The 25,818-nt window shown below is 38.2% G+C and overlaps 1 protein-coding gene across 4 annotated transcripts; it reads left to right on the top strand.

The window, feature by feature from the left end:
* Positions 1–782: 782 nt before the first annotated feature.
* On the top strand, positions 783–15,053 carry LOC127636494 (uncharacterized). 4 transcript variants are annotated; one of them, XM_052116984.1, is made up of 5 exons: positions 8,439–8,534; positions 9,448–9,759; positions 9,942–10,271; positions 11,798–11,896; positions 14,521–15,053. In XM_052116984.1, exons 1-5 carry the CDS (start codon positions 8,468–8,470, stop codon positions 14,646–14,648), a joined length of 936 nt encoding a protein of 311 aa, XP_051972944.1. In that variant the 5' UTR covers positions 8,439–8,467; the 3' UTR covers positions 14,649–15,053. The 4 variants fall into 4 exon arrangements, with proteins under 4 accessions (XP_051972949.1, XP_051972944.1, XP_051972945.1 ...); XM_052116985.1 differs by having other exon boundaries at positions 9,942–10,259; XM_052116986.1 differs by having other exon boundaries at positions 9,942–10,247.
* The last annotated feature ends 10,765 nt before the right edge of the window (positions 15,054–25,818 follow it).

Below are 25,818 nucleotides of genomic sequence, written 5' to 3' on the forward strand. Positions count from 1 at the left end.
AAGACATGGGGTTGGACTCATTTCACTCAGGATAAAAAGCAGCCTTTTTATGATTACCATGGCAACTGCTTAGCAACCATACAGAGGACCCTAGCAACACCAGAACATCGTAGAGACACGGGTATGGGCTCTTTCAACTTGGGGCAGTTAGTGGGATCTTCAGAAAATGTACCTATCTAGTTATAAATGTTATACTACTTATATTATTCTCATGGTAATGTGAATTTGAAAGAGCACAATATAAGCCAAAGATAATTTCAAATTATTTAGACAACAAGAGAAATGTTGGGTGGTAATTAATAAGAGGAAGTTGTGACTAATACACACCAACTGTAGTTCACAAAAGCTGGGCACTTCAAGGCATTCAGTCAGCATGCGTTTAACACAGTTCACCAACTATTTCTTTGTTTTGGCATTAATGTATCTCCAAGATGCAGGTAAGAGGCTTTAATTCTTACTTTATTTGCATTACTTTGTGTGTTTGTTTTTAATTTTAAAATTGGTCTCACCCCACAGGTGCTGTGAATGTTACCAGAGGGGAAACTGCAAATCTGTCCTGCCTCTCAAATTCTGAAAAGTTTGAAAGAGTTTCTGTATATTGGATAAAAAATAACAACACAACTGTTTGTGGCTATCATTTAATTGACCACAAAGATCAAACTATCTCAGGATCTTGTGAACCTCGTTTTTCATTGAATACAACGCATTTCTTTCTAAGCATAGATAATGTTGAGTTCAGTGACGCTGGTAATTACACCTGTAAAACATCGAGAATACTTCCACCACCAACATCTGAGTACATCTCACATGCGATACTTCATGTTGAAGGTGATTGTGGCATTATGAAATTACTTATTTGAATTTCCTACAAACCTGCTGTCATTAAAACACAATGTTATTTAACCTGTAACACATTTTTTACTCCAGGGGTGACAGTCTAACAGATAAGAATACTGATGATGCCAAATGATTTCACGATTCCTTCATTGTATGATTACCAGGTCTCTCACTGCAGCGACTGAACAGCAGTAACGCCACCTGTGTCCATCTGCTCTGCTCTTTGGAGGGTCTGAATCCTGCGCGGGTGAACTTCACCTGGAGTATAGAAGGTCAAAACATATATCATCCATCCACCTCTTCTGATATGAGCAGTGAGCTGCATCTGTGTAAACCAGAGTGGATAGAAGGAGACACAATCACCTGTAACGCCAGTTACTTGAGCACCAAAAGACTTTACAGCCAAAGTATACTGCTCACAGATGATGTCACAGATGATGTCACAGATGATGTCACAGATGATGTCACAGATGATGTCACAGATGAGGTCACAGATGAGGTCACAGGTGAGGTCACAGGTGAGGTCACAGGTGAGGTCCCAGGTGGAACATTTAATAGTCTATCACTTCATGCAGATTTTTTTTTTGTATAGTTCAATTTAAGTTGGCAGTTAGATGATGATGTTTTGGGTGACACTTCTTTTATACATTTCCTTGTTTTGCTGTTCCATTTTATTTAAATGCTCAAAAATAAATTAATTTCAGAATTAATAAAAAGCCTTGTAAAATGTAAACAAATCAATCCATCTGGCCAACCTGTTGTAAGCTGTTCCAATCTGTTTCAGGGTCCACCACCCAGAACTTTCCAGTTGTTCGTGTGATCCTTTACAGCTTTTTCATCAGCATCATCACTTTCATTTTTGCGCTACTTTACATCTTCAAATGTTTGACCTCCACAGTCATTACTCTGTCTCCTTTTACTCTGTCCCCCTAAGATTATTAACTCATTACATCCACCTAACAGGAAATAATTTACTCCTATATTTAGTGAAGAGATGCTTCTGTTTTCCATTCTCAAGTCAATTTTCCTAAACAAAGTTTGTGAATCCTGTAAAATCTTTGGTCTAGCATTTATTTGATGTTCATTTCACCTTGTCAGTATAAGATCTTCATTTCATTTGTCAAACAAAGCAAATCTCACTAAATTGTGCAGGCAACATAAAACTCTTGTGTCATCCTACAGATAAGAATGTGACATCCAGCTGTCCTTGGTCACCAACATGAGCCTGTAAGAAGAACAAGTGAAATACATTCAGCACTTTGGCCTGTACACTTAAACTTGTAGTACCCCAACACCCATTTCTTTTTTTCTTTAATTCCTTTTGCAAATGGTCGAGCAACATAAACCGCATCATGGTTCATGATAAGTTTCTACATGACTGTTTACTGTCACTGTAATATTTGTAAAAAAAAATTCAGTATACCGTATGTACATTATTCACTTACTTTGAAATAATTTTCTTTTATTTGATTTTCAGTGAACTGTAAATTTGATATATCTCACATTTAGTTTCATTTATTATAAATGTCTAAGAAGTGTATGTGATTTTCATCAAAACGAAGAGATTAAAAACAATTCTACATGTTATCCGAGGGTCCCATTAAAACTGAATTGTAAACTTTTTTACCAGGCCTTCATCATTTATTTTTGGTACTTTTCAAATGCCTTTTATGTACAGATGTTTACAGCCTTGTCCCAGACCCAGACTTTCAATATCAAACTATAAAAATCCATTATAAAATATGAATTATTACATGTTTAAAAGCATGATCATCTAAACAATGAAATATATTCAGGGCAAGACAGTCATACTTTGAGTTGGGGGATAAGGCAGGAAAGATTCTGGTTAGATATATAAAACCGAGAGAGTTGAGGGCCTGTTTTTTTCACTGCCATCTCACTTGATGCCAAAAAGGCTTTTGATATTGTAGAATGGGATTTTTTTTTTAAGATTTTGGAAATGTATGAGTTTGGGAATACCTTTATTGGATGGATTAAGTTACTTTATAGACACCCGGTAGCAGCGGTACAAACAAATGGATTAATTTCAGATTATTTTACTATGGATTGGGGCACCCGGCAGGGTTGCCCTTTTCCCCATTATTGTTCTGTCTTGCCCTGAAACCATTAACAGCTGAGATAAGAAAGGAGGAGGAATTTCCTGGGGTGATGGCGGGAGGTGTGGTGCATTATCTTTTGCTTTACGCAGATGATATTTTATTATTTGTCTACAACCCGACTAGATCAATGCCTCGCCTCTACAGAATTATGAATTCCTTTTCTAATTTCTTGGGATACTGAGTTAATTGGTCTAAATCCGAAGCTTAGTCTCTTGGCTTTTTAGCCAGGCGCCTTCCTGTGGCCCAAGCAGGGCATTAAGTATTTGGGTATTTTAGTCCCAGCAGGTTTGTGTGATTAAGTTAGAGTTAATTTTGACCCATTAATAAAACATTTTTCGAGTGATGTGGGCAGGTGGGCTTCATAACATTAATCGATGATTGGGAATGTTAATGTTATTAAAATTAATTGTATTCCAAAATTCAACTACCTGCTATAGTCTCTCCCTATAGATGCCCCCCTCTCGTATTTCAAGTAACTTGATAGCATAGAGAAGTCCTTCATTTGGAATGGGAAACGTCCCAGATTACGTTGCAGTAAACTGCATAGGATGATTTGACAAATGCGGGCTATGCCTACCCAAGATTTTGTTTTATTATTCGTATACTCAGACATTTGGCTCATCAGTCGCTTCCACCTGAGAGAGTCCCTCCCTGCTTTTGTATGGCACAGGAAGTTCTTGAACCTATTTCGCCTCTGCAAAGCCTTTCTATGAAACTAACCGGAGAAGTTAAGTTACACCCTGTTATCTCGCATTTACACTTGATATGGACAAAAGTGTCTTGAGTGTTTATCTCGGATATTTATTTAAATGTTGCCTCGAGCATATGGCTGAATGCAAAATTATGTATTAATATGTAGTAAGTAATTTTATAGGTATTTGCTGCTGCACCACCTGCTCCGTACTATTTTTGGGAGAAGCATACACCCCCCTTAAGTGGCAGACACTCTGGGAGTGGCGATTACTGCTTTTGGAAAAGGTCATGAGGCATCAGTGTATTACTTCCTGCTAATTCAGAGTCTGGGGGATGGAGCTTTAACTTCTATCAAGCGATTATGGGAGACAGATTTAAACTTGGTATTGGAGGAGGGAGTGTGGGCTAGGATCAAGTCTACATGTAGAGACGCAATTCAAGATTTTACATCAGTTCTATTGGACCTCTAGATTGTATTCTTGGTCTTAAAGACACACCCACCTGCTGGCGATGGCAATCAGAATATGGGGACACAACCCATGTTTTTTGGTGGCGTGTTAAGATTATTAGATTATATATATATTTTTTGTGTGTGTGTATATACTCATGTGTGACCACAGAAATGTTTGTTGAGGGTCATGGCGGGATTGGGAGGGGGGAGTGGTAATTGTGGGATTTAAATGTTGTTTCTATGTATATATGCTTTTCTTTATTTACAGTAGGAATCAATAAAAACAATTTATTACAAAAACAATGAGTGAAATAAATGTAAAAAAAAATACCACAGTAGGTCTGTCTTTAAAAGTTTATAGATTATTGTTAAAAATCTATTTGTCTATGGAACAAATGTATTTGATTTTGACTTCTGGAACCAGACTGTTGCGCTCTATACCAATCAAGTTGTAATTTTGCCTAATTAAACAGCAAGTGTGAAAATAAGATTTAATTGTCTGTATTTAGGATACACAACATTTTAGCTGTGAAATTAGCCTTAGAAAGACAAAATAGTTGGCCATCTTGACTCACCGTTTTGGAGATTTCTGTCTTTCAGTACTTTTATAGGAGCTGCACTTATACGCCACTTGTTTAAATAGAAAATAGCTGCCCAACATTCCAAAGATGGCCACCAAGTGAACTGAATTGCCTATAAAGGGACTTTTTACTCTCTAAATAACCCATTATTTTTATGATTAGTATTCTCAAAAGCAATCCTTTGTTTGATTAATAACAGCTCTCAGTAATGAATACATGTATCTAATATAGAACACAGCAAGCTACAAATTAAGACTATCATTAAAGACTATAATTTCATGCCATGTTCTGTTAGAGGCAAAAATTTGTCTTCCTCCACATGTGCAGAGAATATTATCACAGGGGGAACTGCCCATCTCAACAATTTGTATACAATGATGTCCCATTACCATTTTTTGGTAGTAGCCGATACCAATACCGATACCTTCAAAGTCATTCCTCTCAATATTAGCACAATCTGTCTCGTGGTGTGTGTACGCATATTGCAGTGTACATCAGTTCGGTCATAACTCTCTGAATATTTTTTTTTAAATGTAGTATTTAGAATAAAGTGATGTTTTATAATGGATATGACAAGTTAGTAGGTTTGGCCTTGGCTGACTAGACTGATCTAGACCAGCGGTACTGAGGAGGAGGAGGAGGGTTTCAGTTAATACATGTTAAAGGACCTATCAGATTGAACCATGTTGAGTTAATGACTGAACTTAAATTCATTTTAAAAACCAGTTATTTTAGCTTTGACCATGCAAATCTAAACTGATGTTAATTCAGGTCTGTGAAAGTGTTAAACACTCATGTGTCATCCTGCAGATAAGAGTGTCATCCTGTTGTCCTCGACGTGAGCTTGAGAAGAGGGGAGACACATAGAACGAGGGAAATACACCCACTACTTTGCTCTTTGCACATGATTTCATATTAGCTTACTGACAAGGTTATTTCTTTCTGGTTCTTTTCTGGCAAACATTTTAGTTTGGGTTCCATTTATTTTATGTACTCACAAATAATTTTACGACATTGCTGCAGGGTTCACAGCAAGTTCCAACAGTATATGACTGGTATTGTTTGGTATTGTACTTTAAATCAGGGGCTTTCAAACTGGGCTCTGCAAGGTGGTGCTTGGTGGTCTGCAGAAAATGTGAAATAATTTTTCCCAAAATATAAATTCAATATGTTTAATTGTTTACCATATGTGACATTATCATTTAATTCTTCTTTCTAAAGACTGCTCAAAATCATTAGATAATTTAATATATTTTTGGTTTAGTAAAATGACAATAAAAAAGCCAATTATATAATTTGGCAAAAAAAAACAAAAAAAAAAACAACATGTTTAGTTATAATTTCATGGCTATTGTTTTTTTTCACACAGTAAAATTTGGTCTTTATACTGTGGCAAGAAAAAGTATGTGAACCCGTTAGAATTATCTGCATTTATGTAAAAATGGATCTTAAAATCTGGTTTGATCCATTTTTTAATTACCATAAAGAACAAACACAATGTGTTTTAAATAAGAAAATGCTTGTTGGGACTACTGCATGTATCCCTACATGGAATTCATCTTTTAATTAATAAAAAAAATATATAATAATGTCCAATGTTGATATCATTCAGTTTTAAAACTAAACCCAAAACACCTACAGCACAATAGATTACAATAGCCAGGGCATTTACCTTATTCTGATGACTTGCACTGAATGGAATCGGACAATTTTGCCTAATCCGGGCTGCAGCATCGCAATTTCGCGCTCTGTGCTCATAAGTCCTTGAAAGGCTCGTATGCACAAACCTAGTTGTCATGGCAACTGAATAAACAAAAAAAACTCTCCCTTGATGTGGCCATCCAGCCAAGATGGCACAAAGGGTAGGCCTACACCGCAGAATGCTCAGTGAGGTCAAACATAACTCTAGAGTGACAGCTAAAGACTTGAAGGAATCATTGGAACGGTTTTAACATCTCTGTTCATAAGTCTACTATAAGGAATATATTAAATCATGATTTGCGGCTGCTTCGGGCCTGGGCTACTTGCCATTATTGAGGGAAAAATGAATTACCAAGTTTATCAAGATATCCTACAGGAAAATGTCAGAGTGGCTGTGTGTCAGGTGAAGATCAGTAGAAGTTAGATGATGCCTAAACATCGAAGTAAATCCACTACTAAATCCAAGGGTTCACTTACTTTTTCCACTGCATTGTGAATGTTTAACGGGATGTGTTAATAAATACATATATTATTATAATTGTTTTTGTGTTGTTCACTTAAGCACATTGTGTTTGTCTATACTTGTGACTTTAATTAAGATGAGATCTCATTGTATGACTAGAAAATGCCGAAAACCAGCTAATTCCAAATGATTCACATACTTTATCTTGCCAATTGTAATGAGGCTCAGGAATGAGGAAGCGGGAGATGACGATTCCAACTCAGAAATGTCACTCTTTTATTCACAAAAATAAACACATTCGCTTAAAGCGCAACGGTGAAGCTTCAATTCAGACACTCAAAAGTTGCAACATGGCAGCGGCCAACACACGAGCAGCTTCTCAGCTGGGCTCTCTCTCTCTTACGACTCCTCTCTTAAAAAGCCACCATCACTCCTCACTGAAACACAAGACAGGTGTTAAGCACAGATGGAAATCATTCACCACTCATCTCCATGCTTTACTCTAAACAGCATGGCGCTCAGCCATGCCTCTGCCTCCCCACCAATATATATGAAAACATGGCCGTAGCAAAGATTTCTGGGCTCCCTGACTCTATATTGCTCTGGGCCCTTTACCTATAAAAACAAAAAACTGTTTTTAATTTGAGTCTCCCTGGACCTTTGGGCCCCTAGAATCATTACCACCATTCACCCCACTAGCTTAGGCCCTGTATGAAAATATATAGCTGCCTTAATGTTTAGGAAGTTGGGCCCTTGATGAAGGGATCATCATATCTGGGTGTCTGTGGTGTTTAAAAGAAAACTCTGCTTTAGATTAGAAATGGCTGTTTTCTTCTTCTTTGCTATTAAATGTCAGTTGATTTTCCAAAAATATACACATACATCAATACTTGCTATATAACTAATATTTACTACCGTGTACAATAAGCTGTAAATACAGGCCTGCTTCTCAGATTTGCACTGTATATGAGTGTCAATTCTAAAGAAACTTGCGATCCACAAAGTATTGTTTTGTCCACTGGTTGTGTAAAACCACACTTATTTAATCAAATAAAATGAAAGCTTAAGATGTCACAGAAATTGGTGTCTCACTTACCCAAATGGAGCATGAGACTGATTCATTGAGGCCGTGTTCCAGACTAGTGGGAGGCTTGCTGAGTTCAGAGTGGATTGTGAAATTGTGTGGTCTCCCTTTCCAGTATGTAGGCCTGTCTCTTTAATTGGAAAGCAGAACCTCTGAAAAAAGAAAGAGAAAAACATTAAACATACAGGCTTTATGTTCTATGCGCTGTTTGTCAAATACTTTGTGCCACACCAGTACACAGTAACAAAGACAATGAGCCAGAAAGACATGATTCAGAATATAGCATATATTTATTTTCAAGGAAGTAGATTACTAGAACTCTTTTCCATCAAGAGATTATAGTGATGTTACTCTACATTTAAGAAGCTTAATCTGTGTTAAAAATAATCTCTAATGGTTTGGTCAACGGAAGATGGGTTGTTTTTTCTTGTTGTCTTGTCGTGGTTGTGGGTGGGTGCGTGGAGAGGAAGTAATCACTTAGAGTCTCTGTGTGTACGTGTCACACAAACTGAGTGCAGCTCAAGGTGTTCAGTCGACATGTTTTTAAAGCATTTAACAAATTATCTTTTAGTTTTGACTTTAATTTATCTTTTAACAGATACAGGTAAGAGACTTCAATTCTTAATTTATTTCCTAATTGTATCAGTTTGCTTTTATTTAGATGAAAAATACTCCATTTAATGTCGTTTGTAATTACTGTCTGAAAACCTATTGTTTTACGATCAATACTCTCAAAAATAATTCTACGTTTGATTTTCAATGTGACTAATAACAGATCTCCCAGTGATGCAATGGCCTCAAAAGTTTACACTGAAGCCAATGTAAAAATTCATAGCTAACACTTTACAATAAAGTTAACATTAGTTAACAAAATGAGTTAACATGAACTAGCAATGAACAATATTTTTATTGATCCAAATATTAATTTCAACATATACTAACACATTTTTTAATTCAAAACTTGCATTTGTTAACATCAGTCAATGCAGTATTGCATTTGTATTAACTAACATTAACAAAGATGAATAAATGCTGTAAAACAAAATGTTTGTATACCTTATGCATTAACTAATGTTAACTAATGGAACCTTATTGTACTGTAGTGTTACACGTTTTAAGATAAACATTTCTCCAAAAGATCTTTGTTGGGTTCATAATGACTTAAGGGAAAATGACTTAGGATGTGTTCCATTCAGAAGTGATCATCATCATCCCTATCACTTTTATTTGGAAATTGAGTTTGAAGTGATCTTAATGCATGACTATCATGATTGTTCTCCCTCCGAAGTGCTCTTCGGGGGGGGATTCGTCCCAGTTGGAACACAGGGCCAGATACATTCACTGAAAATGACCTTGAGGTTCATGTATATATAAGTCAAACAAAAGTTGGTTGTGAGAAAAAAAAAGTCTTGCAGATTTCACTTGGTTTGATGTTTTGTTGTCTAATGCAATGACATTCTGACATTTTTGCATGTGACTTAAATTTCTTTCACACTGAAATTGGTCTCACCCCACAGGTGCTGTGAATGTTACCAGAGGGGAAACTGCAAGTCTGTCCTGCCTCTCAAATTCTGAAAAGTTTGAAAGAGTTTCTGTATATTGGATAAAAAATAACAACACAACTGTTTGTGGCTATCATTTAATTGACCACAAAGATCAAACTATCTCAGGATCTTGTGAACCTCGTTTTTCATTGAATACAACGCATTTCTTTCTAAGCATAGATAATGTTGAGTTCAGTGACGCTGGTAATTACACCTGTAAAACATCGAGAATACTTCCACCACCAACAATTGATTACATCTCATATGCAATACTTCATGTTGAAGGTGATTGTAGCAGTCATACATTATTTACTTATTCATCCATTTGAATTTCCTTCTTTTGAATACATTAGTTGTCAATAATAGGCTACATTAATACACAATGTTATTGGAATCATATCATATGCCGTTGTGGTGACAGTTTATCCCAGTGTGAATACTGGAATTTATTTTGGTGCTACATCCAGGTCTCTCAATGCAGCGACTGAACAGCAGTAACGCCACCTGTGTCCATCTGCTCTGCTCTTTGGAGGGTCTGAATCCTGCGCGGGTGAACTTCACCTGGAGTATAGAAGGTCAAAACATATATCATCCATCCACCTCTTCTGATATGAGCAGTGAGCTGCATCTGTGTAAACCAGAGTGGATAGGAGGAGACACAATCACCTGTAACGCCAGTTACTTGAGCACCAAAAGACTTTACAGCCAAAGTATACTGCTCACAGATGATGTCACAGATGATGTCACAGATGATGTCACAGATGATGTCACAGGTGAGGTCACAGGTGAGGTCACAGGTGAGGTCACAGCTGATGTCCCAAGTGGGTCATTTAAACTTCATGATGTTTCATTCAAAAAGTAGGGTACAATGGGGCTAACGGCCCCCCAGTTTAAATGGCTAATTTCATTTTATTATCTCCCAAACACTAAATAGCAACAAGCTTCTACAGTACTTTCCTAAACACATGTTTGTCACTTTACTCTGCAAAATATTCCTGATCCATGAGATTGTTGCATGCAATGTCTAAAGTTTGATTTTGAGGTAATTTTACCTAATTTTTTTATATGTTTTACAATGTTGCAAATATATGTCGCTCATGCAAATCCATGAAATGTTCATATTTATTTTAAGACTAGATACTTATTTATTATATCAGTTTTGTTCAAGGTGATTAAATCTAAAGTTTTTTAAAACTGTCCAATAAGTTAAAGGGTAACCCCCCCCCCCCAAATGTTGAAAGTGGGTTTACATTGACTCATAGATTTGGCTTGAACATTGAGGGGGTGTGAAGCATTTAAATGTTTCCATTGATCATGGTATAAAAGCAAATGCGTGCTCTGATTATTGGAGGGGTTGTTAAATAATTCATTAAAATAATTAATAAAGCACAATGAAGAAACAACACAATGAGAGAACAATCAATGGAAATTTTTTTGATCATTACACAGTAATTCTGAGTAGAAAATTAACTGTCCTTTTCTGCATATTTCTGCACCGTTTTGTGGTCCGCTCTGCATAACTTGCTGGCTCATTTTAGCTTATCACGGCCCATTTGGCCCGTTTCATGGCCGACCCATCAGCTCGCTCTGTTCTCCCGATGGCCAGTCCGCCCCTGATCGGCCCCAAAGTGCGTCGGCCCACCGGGAAAATGCCCGGTATGCCAGATTACCAGTCCAGCCCTGCTTGTGATATTTACTCAGATTTGCCAAATAAATATGACATGGTTGTCTTTTGTAGAATTCATACATGATGATGCATTAATAAAAACACCAATCATTATTTACTTAAAAGCAACAGCATTTATTTATGTTTGAATCAAGTGTAAATGCAGAATTAACCTATATTTTCACGTTCACACTTACACTAACTCATTCCATATAGAAAGAACTTAATGTTTTCTGCTTTATCTACGTCCCCACAAAAATGTTTTTTTCAGTGACATGTACTAGACAGACTGTTTCACCATGTCTCGCTATTTTTGAAGTGTCTCATGCTATGAACGCAGCCTATTTCCAGTTCGGATGAGAGGTGTAAATGTTGCAAAATCGATACTTATTAGTGTGGAAAGTAGGAGAGCCTTTGTGCGGTGCACTGACAAATACTTTAAACCAAAACCAAAAGTTTGCTAGTGACTGCTGATCTAAAGGAACTGGTTTTATTCAAGTCATTATTAAACATGAATACATTACGTTACATATGTAGATTAGAAAGAAATAGCAACAATTGCAGGTTACAATTTATTACCGTGTGGACTTTGGTTTGTTTTTGTCTATGCTTGTTTAAACCTTGTTTCTGATGCACAATTATACTGTATGTTAACAGAACGTCATATCAACAAGTCTGTGCTGATAATCGCATGCAGTGGTGTTGCAGGGATCATCTTCTGCCTGATCATCACTATTGTGCTGTGCAAATATAAAGGTGATTATTATAACTCAAACAATTGCATAAATAAATAAAATATGACAGCTCAGATTGCTGCAGTTTGTTCAACCCTGCTAAAAAAAGATATATATATATATACACACACACACAGTATTTCTTAAACTGGTCTCCCAGACAGTTCAGGTATCTTGGCTGGTTTTAGAGGGGTTTTGAGACTTTTCAGATGGCCAGACTGGGAGATCAGCTTAAACCTACTTTTTTTTTTTTTTTTTTGCCTCCCACAGTGGAAATCAAGTAATTCTTAAAAAAGCTTATTTAATAACTGAGAAATTATAGAAACAGGAAATTAAGACATGACAAGTCTTACTTTATTCACGTTGCGCAATGATGCAACTAAAGAAATAGCGTACTGGTTAAAAAAGAAGCCCACAATTCATCTGAAACAAAGAAACAATCTCCCTACCCTCTATTCAAACGCCTCTTCATAACGTACAAATTAGCATCCTTCCTTACCTCAGTTTCTGCTGTTTGTCAACATGTCATTGTAACACGTTTAAAGAGAAAGGAGGAGGTGAGAACCAGCTTGACAATATAAAAAAATATTTTAATGATCAACTTAACCAAAAACACACAAACATAACCACACACACACAGTTTATTGTATGTTTCATTTCCTATTGCTTTAGGTGTTTTGTGAATTAGATTTCTTTGTAGTAGACTAAATCTTTTGAATGTATCTTGTTTCAAAATTTACTTTATTGCCTTGCTCTAACTCGAGTTTCCTTTTTTCTTAAGATATGTGATAAATGTATCCCCTGTAAAAAATATTTTTTTAAAAACACACACACACACATAGGGCAGCTGCCTGTAATCCTCTCTCTCTCGAACTATCGTCTCCTGCCGCCTTTAAACCTCGCGTGCCCCAACGGGCTGATTGGAGACCGGGCGTGCATCGTTCCATCCCGGCCCCGCCCTCCTCTGCTCTACATTCTTCCAAATCTTAAAGGGAAATCTCACTTTAAGTCCACCTTCTATTATCATTTAGTAACCCTCATTTGTTCAAAAGTCATATTGTATGCTGTTATTTTCTTCAATAAAACACAAACAGGGGATTTTTAAGAATATTCACACAGCTCTTTTCCATGTGCTATACTGAGTTACCACAGCCCTGAATAGCACATGTACAATACATCACTCAGACGTCTATCTGATGTGTGTGTTGACATCTGGAAGACATACGTTTATATGATGTATATCAATAAGTATGACTCAGATGTCAATAAGACATTCAGCAGACGTCTTCGAGACGTTTATGATTTTAAATGTTTGTAAATCAGATCTTTTTAAGATGCTTAGCAGATGTTAATTGGATTGTAATGCTTTCCAGATGAAAAGATCTAAAACAGACATTTTGGAGATGTATGTGTGCTATAGGGGAGTTTTATTATAGTAACAACTGTAGTAATTTGTGTATTTAGGGATGGAAACTGTGGTTTATATGATAAATGTGGGTAAGAATAGACCTCTAGTTCACAATTGCACTTTGTTTCAGAAGTCAAAACGTGACTTAAAATGGTAATGTTCTATAAGCTCTGAAAACATACTTGTCATTATTGGTCAACATCTTTAAAACATTCCTTAACATTCCACTACATGCGACAGAAAGAAAGCTTCCCTTATTGTTTTCCAAAACACTATTGTTACTACAATAAAACATTACATTTAGCCACATTATCATTGAGGAAAGAGAGAGAGAAAGAAACCTCTCTACAAACCACACTTATTCAGAAGGTCTAATCTTAATCTCCATGCATATGAGATAACGTACAGTCAGGTGGTTATGATTGCAAAAAAAACAAGACAGGTTATTAGAACTTGTTTCATCCTTAAAGGGATAGTTCACCCAAAAATGAATATCCTCTCATCGTTTATTCACTCTCATGCCATCCCAGATGTGTATGACTTTCTTTCTTCAGCAGAACAAAAATTAAGACTTTTAGAAGAATATTTCACAATGCAAGTGAATGGTGACCAGAACTTTGAAGCTCCAAAAAGCACATAAAGGCAGCATAAAAGTATATAACACCAGTGGTTTAATTCATGTCTTCTGAAGCGATATGATATGTGTGGGTGAGAAACATCAATATTTTATTCCTTTGTACAATAAATATCCACTTTCACATTCTTCTTTTGTTTTTGGTGATTCAAATTCACAGTGTATACTACTACCTACTGGGCTGAGAGGAAAATTTATAGTACAAAATGACTTAAATATGAATTTGTTTCTCGCTCACACCTAGCACATGACTTCTGAAGATTATAGATTACTTTTCTGCTGCCTTTATATGAATTTTAGACATTCTTTGGAGGTTCTGGTCACCATTCACTACAGAGCTGAAATATTCTTCAAAAATCTTTGTTTGTGTTCTGCAGAAGAAAACAAGTCATACTGATCTGGGATGGCATGAGTGTGAGTAAATGAGAGAATTTTCATTTTTGGGTGAATTATCCCTTTAAGGGATTTATTTTGTGAAAATGACTTCATGATTGTTTGGTATGATTCTATTTGTATGTTCTTTGTATTTATGTGTAACTCTTTCTATTTCTGTTTGTCTGATCACACTGGATTTGTCTAACTGGACGACTGTTTGATTGTGCAGCCAGAAAGAAAAGAGATGGAATAATTTTTAGCAATAAAATCTACGAGAACTTCAGTTTCGCCACGGCGCGCCAGACTGCACAGGCCATTCCTAAACCACAGACAGTCGAGTGCATATATGAGAACTAACTTAGTTCATACATAACATACAGTCACACTGAGCCTAAACTTGTTTCAAAGGATTTGCAATGTAGGCTAAACTGTGATTTTCTGGTGGTTTTACTTAGATATCTGAAGGTGCTGCAACGCGTTCTCACAGTATTGTTAAAAATGCTTCCTTGTAAAAAGAATAGCATGCACTTTAAAAACAATCAGTATTTTTTTTGTCATTTTGTTCTCATGTACTGTATAGGCTCACTAAACTAGTATGTGTCTTGAGTTTGTGATTATGGGCAGGGACTTTACATCTGTTTTCTTAGATAAAGTGCTACGACATTATTACAAACTCTCTTTGCACTTTTTGTCATATGAATTATTTTTGGTACAGTATTTAAACTAATTGTGCTGTAATGTTGTATTTACTTGTAAATAAATCACAAATGACATAAAATTTTGAGCCTGTTGTGTAAAAGTCTCCCTTCAGTTAATCAAACTGTTATGTTGCAGAAGCTAAAATGTCCTACTCACTCTGCTAAAATCTGAGGTTTCATTAAAAAAGTAATAATTATATTACTTAAAGCTGCAAGCAGTGATGAACGGACCCTCGCACCCTGTGCACGTTGGGGCTGTTGTGCCAGGGGAATGTCACTGCAATTATTTGTAGCATTTTTTAGCACTTAAATGTTGTAAAGAGTATATCACAGTGTAAAATATGTCATTTCATGTTGCCAGTAGGTGGTGCTATGACTATAACTGAAAATTGGCATATATAAGTGTTCAGGCCAGGACTCTTATAATATATGTGAAGTTTGGATCAGATATTGTATGTTTGAGTTACAACAACTTCCTGTTTCATGGTGAAACATCGAACTATGCCAGGCCACCACAGACACGCTGTTCAAAGAAAAGCTTTGCAAATTAGCATCACAAAGGCCTTTAGATTAGACTGGCCACTATGATTTTGATCTTATTTAATATCTAGGAGTTTGTTAAAGTACAAGGCCTGAAAATGGCAAAAACTGAGCAATAACTGAAGAGAAAATATCACAATGGCTGACTTCCTGTTGGGTTTAGGATATGGTTCTTAGAGACTTTTTTTGTACTGGTGACATGTTACATATGCCTACCGATTTTCTTAAGTGTAGGTGAAATGTTGCATGAGAGCTGCTTTTTACTGTAGGTGGCGCTATCGAGCCATTTTGCCTTAATTCTAAAACCAGTACCAGATGTAAATGTTCCCCATTTTTCAGACATAGGCAAATGTTCAGGAGTTTTCAAGCATGTTTAGGCCTCAGAAATATGACTTGTTTCATATCGAACTTCATCAGGCTGCCACAGACGCCCTTCAACAAAAACTCAAAAGTTCTACAATTTAACATCACCAAGGCCTTTAGATTAAGACTGACAAATTAAATTTTGATTGATAACATTTCTGGGAGGAGTTTAATTTGTAACAATACATATATTTGGTAATTTTAGAAACTCCTTTAGCACAGGATATGGCATAGGTCTTTCACACTCCTGCCCACTCAGTGTTTGTGGTAGCAGTGCTTCTTTAGCATCCTCTTTGTATACACTAAAATATGTCATGAGAAAATGAGTGTTACATTACACATGAATAACTTAACAAAAACTGAACATCTTTAGGCTGATACGAAGTTCTGGTTAAAACAACCAGTTTTCGCCACTTCTGATGCGTGTGCAAAGTTTCATGAGTTTTCAAGTATGTTCAGGCCCTCTAAAATGCGATTCTTTTTGGAAAATAAATACAAATAATAAATATAGCTGCAATCAGCATTTCCTCCTTGCTTCTTTAGTAAAACAATGCATCAAAAATTTGTAAGCGATTTGTGTAAATGTAAACTGATTTTTTTCAAAGACGGTTGTAAGGGCCACACTTCCTGCCAGAGGTGGGACAAAGTCATTGTTATGCAAGTCACAAGAAAGTCTCAAGTCTTTGCCCTCGAGTCCCGAGTCAAGTCGAGTCAAAGATGAGGCAAGTCCCAAATCGAGTCAAAAGTCAAAGCCAACAAGTCTCAAGTCGAGTCCAAAGTCCTACGATTTTAGTTTCGAGTCATTTCAAGTCCTCTTACCACAGAAATAAAATTCATACAAATCATGTATGTCTGTAAGATTTGTATTTATTTAAACCACTTTTTATACAATGACATTAATCAAACACAGTAAAAAACAGAAAATTAAATTTTCACAAAAAATGCTTGTATTTCAACAGCATATTGCACTAGAACAATGCACAGCAGCTTCAGTCCTGTATTGTATTGACCTCATATTGTAAAACAGTTTAACTTTCAAACAGACATGGGTCCTTTTAGCCTAAACTTTTTTAAACATGTCATCAATGAAATCCTCACTCCTCAAAATTATCACTTCTAAAAAACTGGACCAACCTGATAATATAATTCGAATGCCTCCATAGAGACTGGTGTGTATGAGAGAGAGAGAGAGAGAGCTGTGTGGACAGGTGATGAGCAGAGAGTGAGTGTGTGTGCGTATGCGTGCTGTGGACAGGTGGAGGGAGGCCCCTATACTGCATTGCATTTGCAAAAGATCAAATTGGCCAAAAGCCTGTCAGTCATTTGTGCACGATGGGGACGCAGAATGATGCCACCATGGCTGAAAACTCGCTACACTGGAGCACTAGAAGCAGGCACTGCCAAGACTCGGATGGCTACTTGAAAGATTGAAGGAAGAGTCTTACTGTTCAGTGCCCAGAACAAAAGGGCATTCTGTCCTTCTGCCATGTCAATGTAGTGACTTAGCTGTACTGCTGGTGGGGTCCCAACATCCCTTTTCTGCCTCTTATGGTATGCAGCAAACAGCCCTTCTCCTTCCATGTCCTCTAGTTCTTCTTCAGCAGGCACCGGCACAGGCAGCTCCGTCTCTGCAGCATCTTGCAGGATTGATTCTAAAAAAAAACGTGTCACAACAGCAGAAACAAAAGAGCCCTTATTATCATTACTGATGTTGATGATACTGTGCAACACTGAAAATTGTTATTATTGTTAAAGTCAGATTAATATAATATTAGATCCTAGATCAGATTAAGATCAAATTATTTTACGTTGCATTTAAGTTGCATTGCAAGTCAATAATATTTACCTTTAACTCGTTGTGCCACATCTGCCTTGATGTCACGGTTGACCAGCACATGGGGCTCAATCCACAGCAGACAAAAGGCTGGATCCAAGGCAGCTGCTTTCATGTAGACTGTGTCTGAAAAGTTTGGGAACCCCTGCTTTATAGTTCACTCTCTCCTGCACACCAGATTCCATGGTGCCTTGCTGAATCACACAGAAATTGCAGGTCTACTGCTGCCTCATTCATTGTTTAATTGTGATATTTTATGTCTTCAGCGACAGTTCAGCTTAGTTGTGATTAACCAAAATTACATAAACGACCTCAATGAGGCAGCACACCAGCAACTCTGAAACTGAATAATTAAAGAGTAAAACTGGAAGGCCTGTTTTTGTCTAATGTGTGTTGGAGAGACTGAGATATACATTTGTGTTTATCCGTCTAGCAGCAAGGTAGAAATGGTACTTTAAAACGGACATTGACATGATGTTGGCGAGGTTTTCCATCTGAGTGTGCTACACTCATGTACCTCATAAAATCCGGGTTCAAAAATCCCTATTTTTGTAAGCATGAACCAACAAAGGAGACGTCCGTTTACTGTCTCGTTGATACAGTAAATATGCAGCAGCTAGTAAGTTACGGTACATCCGATAAGGTGCTTAGCATTCGTTCAAAACGTACCTTTCTTTGTGCAACTTCAGGTGTCGAACAAAGTTGGACGTTGTAGCAGCTCCGTCTGTAATCTTCGACCCGCATGTTTTGCAAATTGCAACTCGTTTTTTGTCGACTACCTCGTAATTTTTATAGCCAAACGAAACTCTATTCGGTATCATTTTGCCAACTGGCGCGTCGTTGCTTGTTGCGCTTCATTGATTGTCTTGCAATGTGCCTGCTTAGATGCTGTCGAATCAAAACAACGTGCGACTACAGTGATTGGATGTCGTGCAGGCAGCGCGCGTGCTCTCTGCATGCATAGGCTACAGGTGGTGCACATTTTTTTCACAGATGCGGATAGACTGAGAGTGGCGCGGCCGTGTGAACATTTTTTCCCCAGTTTTCATGGGAAGTAGCATGTCTTCTCGAGTCAAAAGGCGCAAGTCCAAGTGAAGCACGAGTCATTGATGTTAAAGTCCAAGTCGAGTTGCAAGTCTTTGTACATTTTGTCGAGTCGAGTCTGAAGTCATCAAATTCATGACTCCAGTCTGACTCGAGTCCAACTTAGTCACATGACTCGAGTCCACACCTCTGCTTCCTGCTGCCTGATGGTGGCGCTACGACCATGACCCACAGTAGATACATCAATGTGATCAGCCCTCAAGGCCAAACATATGGGTAAATTATGCCAAGTATGCAAAACATATGAATATACATAAAAAGGAATAATAGTGTTTAACGCATTGCCATGGCAACGATGGTTAAGATATCGAAAATCCCTTCATAATTGTTGTGTATTGCATTCTAAACGTTTAATGTTTCCTCCTTATGACACTCCGTACTTGTTCCCTGTTGTATATTGTACATGCGCAGAACAATTCAGTGTATCATCTGTATAGTGAACGAGTTAGTAAATGCTGCTATGTGAAAATGCTCGTGTCAGTGTCATCACTCAAGCAGTGCACGATCATCGTTTAACGATGTAACAAAACTGGCGACGAGGATAAACACTCTCTTCTCTCTCCGCTATACTTGTAAATGTACGTGCTATTCAGCTGACAGCGGCCCGTTAACCGTGACGGCATGTGTTCAGTGGAAGCTAACAGGCAAAACACATGTGCGTCTATGCGATGCTCGTCGCACTGGGGAAATAGCGCAAATAGACAAAGAAACGGCACGGGAGGGAAAAGAGACCGGTACAAAAGAAGAGTGAGTGGTAAAGTACACTGACAAACAGACCAAAAATGGCGGGTCTAGTGGGACAAATCGGACCATATGATGAAACTGTCGAGCAGTGGAGCTCGTATACGGAGCGGTTTGATTATTTTGTCAAAGCTAACGGGATAAAAGATGAGGTTCTAGTACCAACTTTTCTCAGTGTAATGGGCAGTAAGACATATAATCTATTGCATAGCCTGGTCCAGCCTAATAAGCCTGGTGATAGCCCATTCAAGGACATTGTAACAATGCTCCAGGAACATTATGCACCAAAACCCCTCATAATCGCTGAAAGATTCCGCTTTCATAAACGCAATCAGCTAGAGGGAGAATCGATCGCATAATTTGTTGCTGTACTGAAGCGTCTGTCAGAACACTGTGAGTTCGGCACAACAATGAGTGACACTATAAGAGACAGATTTGTGTGCGGGTTGCTTAGTGAGACTATTCAAAAGCGACTCTTATGCGAAAGTAATCTAACTCTAGAGCGAGCGATGGAAATCGGTGTATCCATGGAAATGGCTGCAAAAGATGCACAAGCGTTAAGCACATCCAGTCAAGTCCACAAAGTGTAGGCTACAGTGAAAGAATGAAACATGATGGTAAGAAAGCATGTCACCACTGTGGAAAGAGTGGTCATCTGGCACAGGAATGCTGGTTCAAAGACAAAGATTGCAGAAACTGTGGGAGAAAAGGGCATATTGAACGTGTATGCCAAAACAAAAAGCAAAATGAGAAAGTAAATCCAGCTAAACCTGTAGAGTTTAAGAAAAGCTATGTAAAAAAATTCAAAAAGAAAAACATAAATCAGGTGGAATATACAGGGAAACAACAAGAGTACGAATCTGATGAAAATAAATATTCACATGTAATGTCTGTGTCTTCAAATTCTGATGGCTACTGGGTGACGCCACTGTTAGATGGAAAGGCTGTTCCCATGCAAGTGGACACAGGGGTAGCTGTATCGCTCATGGCGGAGTCAACTTACCAAGAGAAGTGGCCATACCTCTGTCTCAAGGAAGCGAAGCTGACCTTGAAAACATACACAGGTGAGCTTGTACCTCTTTCGGGAGTCGTGGATGTGACTGTAGAGCTAAACAAACAGAAGGTAAACTTACCACTGTATATTGTGAAAGGCAGTAGTCACACAGCTCTGATAGGCCAATCATGGCTAGAGAAAATAAAGCTAAATTGGCAGGAAGTACATTTAGTGGCGAAAGAGTCTACTAGCCTACAACACATCCTGAGGAAGCATGCAGAGGTGTTTGGAGATGAATTGGGAAACATGAAAGACAAACCTAAGTGCTTAAAAGCTCGCCCCGTTCCTTACGCAATTAAGCCTAAGGTAGAAGCTGAACTAGACCGTCTGGAAGAAGCTGGCGTACTGAAGAAAGTGAGTGTTAGCGAGTGGGCCATGCCAATTGTTCCTGTATTGATGGATCAGTCAGAATTTGTGGCGATTTCAAGGTTACTGTCAACCCTGTTTTAACTGTAGAACAATACCCCTTGCCGCTAATTGAAGATCTTTTTGCTGGATTAGCAGGCGGCCAGAAATTCAGCAAGGTAGACTTATGTCAAGCTTACCTCCAAATGCAGGTCAATCCTGTTTCCCAAGAGTTGCTGACCATCGTGACACACACAAAGGGCCTGTACAGATATCAGAGGCTTCCTTTCGGCATAACTTCGGCTCCAGCGTTGTTCCAGCGTGCCATGGACCAGATTCTGAGTGGATTGAATGGAGTACAGTGTTATCTCGATGATCTGTTAATCACAGGAAAAGATGATGAGGATCATCTCAGGAACCTGAATGCAACACTACAAAGACTAAAAGAGTATGACCTTCGGGTGAAGAAAGACAAATGTGACTTCTTCCAGCCTACCATCGAGTATTTAGGACATGTAATTGACAGCGCTGGTCTTCACAAAGCAACATCAAAGGTAAAAGCTATCGTGGATGCGCCATCTCCAAAGAACGTAAGCCAGCTGCGATCATTCCTAGGATTGTTAACATACTATACAAAGTTCATGCCAAACCTTTCCAGTAGGCTTCGTCCACTACATGAACTGTTAAACAAGTCCAAACAATGGAAATGGTCGGACAAATGTGAAAAGGCATTCAGGGACGTGAAATGCACATTAACACAATTGGAGGTCCTCACACATTACAACCCTGCACTACCAATACAGTTGGCATTTGATGCTTCACCGTATGGTGTCGGGGCGGTACTTTCACATGTAATGCCATCCGGTGAAGAAAGACCAATCGCCTTTGCGTCAAGGACTCTGAACTCAGCAGAGAGTAATTACGCTCAAATTGACGAAGAAGCTTTAGCAATCGTATTTGGTGTAAAGAAATTTCACCAGTACCTGTTTGGGCGCAGATTTACCCTGTTCACAGACCACAGACCACTTACCTCCATTTTTGGTCCCCAAACTGGCATTCCCTCTCTGGCAGCGAATCGCATGCAGCGTTGGGCTCTGTTGCTGTCGGCTCACCAATATGACATCAAATATAAGAGGTCTGAGCAGCACTGCAATGCAGATGGACTGTCAAGGCTGCCTCTGCCAGACACAAAACCAGAATGCCCTCAAGTCGACATCTTCTACTTCAAAGAAGTGCAAAGTGCTCCAGTAACTGCTGCCCAAGTGAAACGATTCACAAGAACTGACCCAGTTTTGTCAGAAGTTCCTGCCTGGATGTCTCATGGCTGGAGAGGAAAGATGACAGACAAATTCAAACCTTATCTGATTCGACGAAATGAGTTGACAGTCCAGTCGGATTGCTTACTTTGGGGTTATCGTGTCATTATACCCCCGCCCCTGAGGAGCCTTTTGCTGAAAGAACTTCACGCTGGCCATTCGGGAATAGTGAGGATGAAAGAGATGGCACGCAGCTACTTCTGGTGGCCTGGCTTAGATTCAGAGATCGAAGAGGAAGTAAAGGGTTGTTCAGAGTGCCAGAATGTAAGGAATATGCCCCAGACAGCCCCCTTACATCCATGGGATTTTCCAGAGGTGCCATGGCAAAGAATACATATAGACTTCGCAGGACCATTGGAGAACCACATGTTTCTGGTGATTGTGGACGCTCACAGCAAATGGCCTGAGGTTGCAGTCATGCATAACACATCCTCTGAGAAAACCATTGAGGAGCTTAGAACTGTTTGGGCTGCCACAACAGCTTGTAAGTGATAAAGGCCCCCAGCTGGTGTCTGAAGAGTTCCAGTCCTTTCTGAGTGTAAATGGAATTCAGCACATCAGGTCTGCTCCTTATCATCCATCCACAAATGGCCTGGCTGAACGATTCGTTCAGACACTTGAAGAAGGCTTTAAAGACATCTCAAGACTGAACACATTTCTATTGTCTTATAGAAACACACCTCATGCAGTCACAAAAGTCTCCCCAGCTACAGCATTGCTGAAACGACAACTACGCAGCAGACTGGATCTTCTGAGACCAACAGGAACCAAACAAGTTGTATTGTCACAACAGCGAATGCAGGTGGAGAGGCGATCCAAAGCGAAGTTCAGGAGGTTCAACACAGGTGACGGCATACTTGCTCGTAATTATGGAAAAGGAGCAAAATGGGTACTCGCAACCGTTCTTGCCCAAACCGGCCCTGTTTCGTACATCGTTGAAACAAAGGAAAATCTGATATGGAGAAGACATGTTGACCAGTTGTTGTCCTCGACAATCTCCAGTGATGATCCCTATTATTTGGAGACACAACAACACACATCTCACATCAACTCTGGTCAGGATGTGGTACCAAAAACCTTACCCACACCATTTTCAAGTGAACCTTGGGTAAGCGTCCCCTCTGAGAATACATCTCCCTCTCCAGTGACTGTTACAGACACGCTAGTAGAAACACCACCTGTGCCTGTTCTTCGTCGTTATTCAACGAGAGTGCGAAAACCACCCCGGAGATTAGATCTCTAGTTTAGTGGCTAACCCACGACGTTGGGGCAGAATAATCCCCAGGGTTCAGCCAGGGAAATGAGGCAGTCTACCCTCTGTCCCTAGAGTTAGAACAGTTTTATAAAGTGTTTATAAAATAATAATAATGTTCCTAAACTAAAGACAAGTATGATGTCAAAGCATTTATTTGTTGAGGTTGACGTTAAAAGTAAAAGGGGAGGAATATGTTGTGTATTGCATTCTAAACGTTTAATGTTTCCTCCTTATGACACTCCGTACTTGTTCCCTGTTGTATATTGTACATGCGCAGAACAATTCAGTGTATCATCTGTATAGTGAACGAGTTAGTAAATGCTGCTATGTGAAAATGCTTGTGTCAGTGTCATCACTCAAGCAGTGCACGATCATCGTTTAATGATGTAACAAAAATATAATGACATTATTATAAAATTATTTGAAACAGCTCAGATAAAAATAAGAGTGCTATTCCAAGATCTGTCAAAAGTGCCACACATCCTTCTGCCAGTTGGTGGCACTATGACTGTGCGCAACACAATAGTCATATCCATGTGATCAGCCCCCAATACCAATCACATTTCTAAATTTTGATCTAAATCGCACAATGCAGGCCAAAGATATGAGCACTTCCTGTTTTAAATTTTTCGCCATGAATTTATTGCCTTGCAATGGCAACACAATTTGAAATATCAAAAATCTGTTCACAATTTAGCATCTTCAATGTCTTGGAATGATGTTGCCCACGTTTGGTGCCTATCACATAAATCACCTAGGAGGAGTATTTCAAATTCCAGCGCATGCGTTTTTCAAACAATGCTAAATGGCAGACTTCCAGTTGAGTAGAGCCTATGACTGTGAGGGGGAAAGTTGTCCAGCTTGATGAGATCTATATGTGTACAAAGTTTGGTGACTGTATGTGAAAAGGCCTGTGCTACAGAGCCTCCCAAAAATTGAATTTTCCTAATAATAATAAACTCCTAGAAGAACAATCGGGACCTCACACCTGCTTGGGCCCTAATAAAGCATACTTCTTGCTACAGTAAGTTGCTAGTTGCTATCCTAAGTAGATGCTAGAGTTTAATTTGTAACAATACATATATTTGGTAATTTTAGAAACTCCTTTAGCACAGGATATGGCATAGGTCTTTCACACTCCTGCCCACTCAGTGTTTGTGGTAGCAGTACTTCTTTAGCATCCTCTTTTTATACACTAAAATATGTCATGAGAAAATGACTGTTACATTACACATGAATAACTTAACAAAAACTGAACATCTTTAGGCTGATACTAAGTTCTGGTTAAAACAAATCAAACAGAACCATTTTTGACTCTCGACTGTCAAACGCTATTAGAATGTATGGTCCCACTTTTGTTTTTGGTGTCTTTAACTACTATGTACTTGCATTGAAATACATACATGAATAATACAATGTATTTATTGGGTAACTACATGTTGTTCTGTAAAATTGTCAGAAAATTCAGATTTGCGGTTAATTAGGTTGATGGTTGAGCTTTAGGGGTAGGGTTGTGGTTGTGGTTTATATTATGGTTAGGTTTAAAATTAAGAGTAAGGCAACAGTGTAACTACAGATTTAATTGACCTCTTCAACTCTGCGGTTGAGGAGGCGTCTTGAAAAAAGTTTATGGTTAAAATGTTCAAGTCACAGAATACATAAATCAGGCATATGGGGTATCGTTTAAAAGCTTAAAATCTTAACTTTTTGATGATAAGAATCACTTCTGCATTTATATTACATAAGATAACAAAATAAGGCCTGAAATCATTTGCATTGCAAATCGGCGCCACCGTGAGGTCATGTGGTAGAAATATTAATATGATATTTCAAATAACACTTAAATAAAGATATCCAAAAAAGATACTATATATCAAATGAAAACTCTTGTTCTCAGGAATTATTTTGTTGCCCTAATGTGTGTGTATGTGTGTCTTTTCACACACACACACACACACACACACACACACACACACACACACACACACACACACACACACACACACTTTTCCTTGGGGACACAAACAATCTTTTCCTTGGGGATAATTTACTCAATGCTGCTTTAAAGCAGCTCTAATAAAAAAATAATTATATTAAACAAAATACTGGTGTATCTTTCTTGAAACTATAACAATACCAGTTAATTCCCTATACAATACAAAATAAAGAATAAAAATGAATCAAATTAGGATACCAGTTACAAAACAATACAAATAAATAAAATTAAATCCTATCTACGAAATACGGCAGTGCCTATACATGAAAGCACATGGGAAA

This window comes from Xyrauchen texanus, chromosome 44 (assembly GCF_025860055.1).
Source record: "Xyrauchen texanus isolate HMW12.3.18 chromosome 44, RBS_HiC_50CHRs, whole genome shotgun sequence".
Taxonomy (NCBI): Eukaryota; Metazoa; Chordata; class Actinopteri; order Cypriniformes; family Catostomidae; genus Xyrauchen; species Xyrauchen texanus.

Bases quoted from the DNA above. Each gene is read 5' to 3' on its own strand.
- LOC127636494 (XM_052116984.1), top strand. From the start codon at position 8,468: ATGTTTTTAAAGCATTTAACAAATTATCTTTTAGTTTTGACTTTAATT. The intron at 10,272-11,797 runs GTGAGGTCACAG...GTATGTTAACAG, and splicing joins GGTCACAGGTGAGGTCACAG to AACGTCATATCAACAAGTCT. The intron at 11,897-14,520 runs GTGATTATTATA...TTGATTGTGCAG, and splicing joins TGTGCTGTGCAAATATAAAG to CCAGAAAGAAAAGAGATGGA.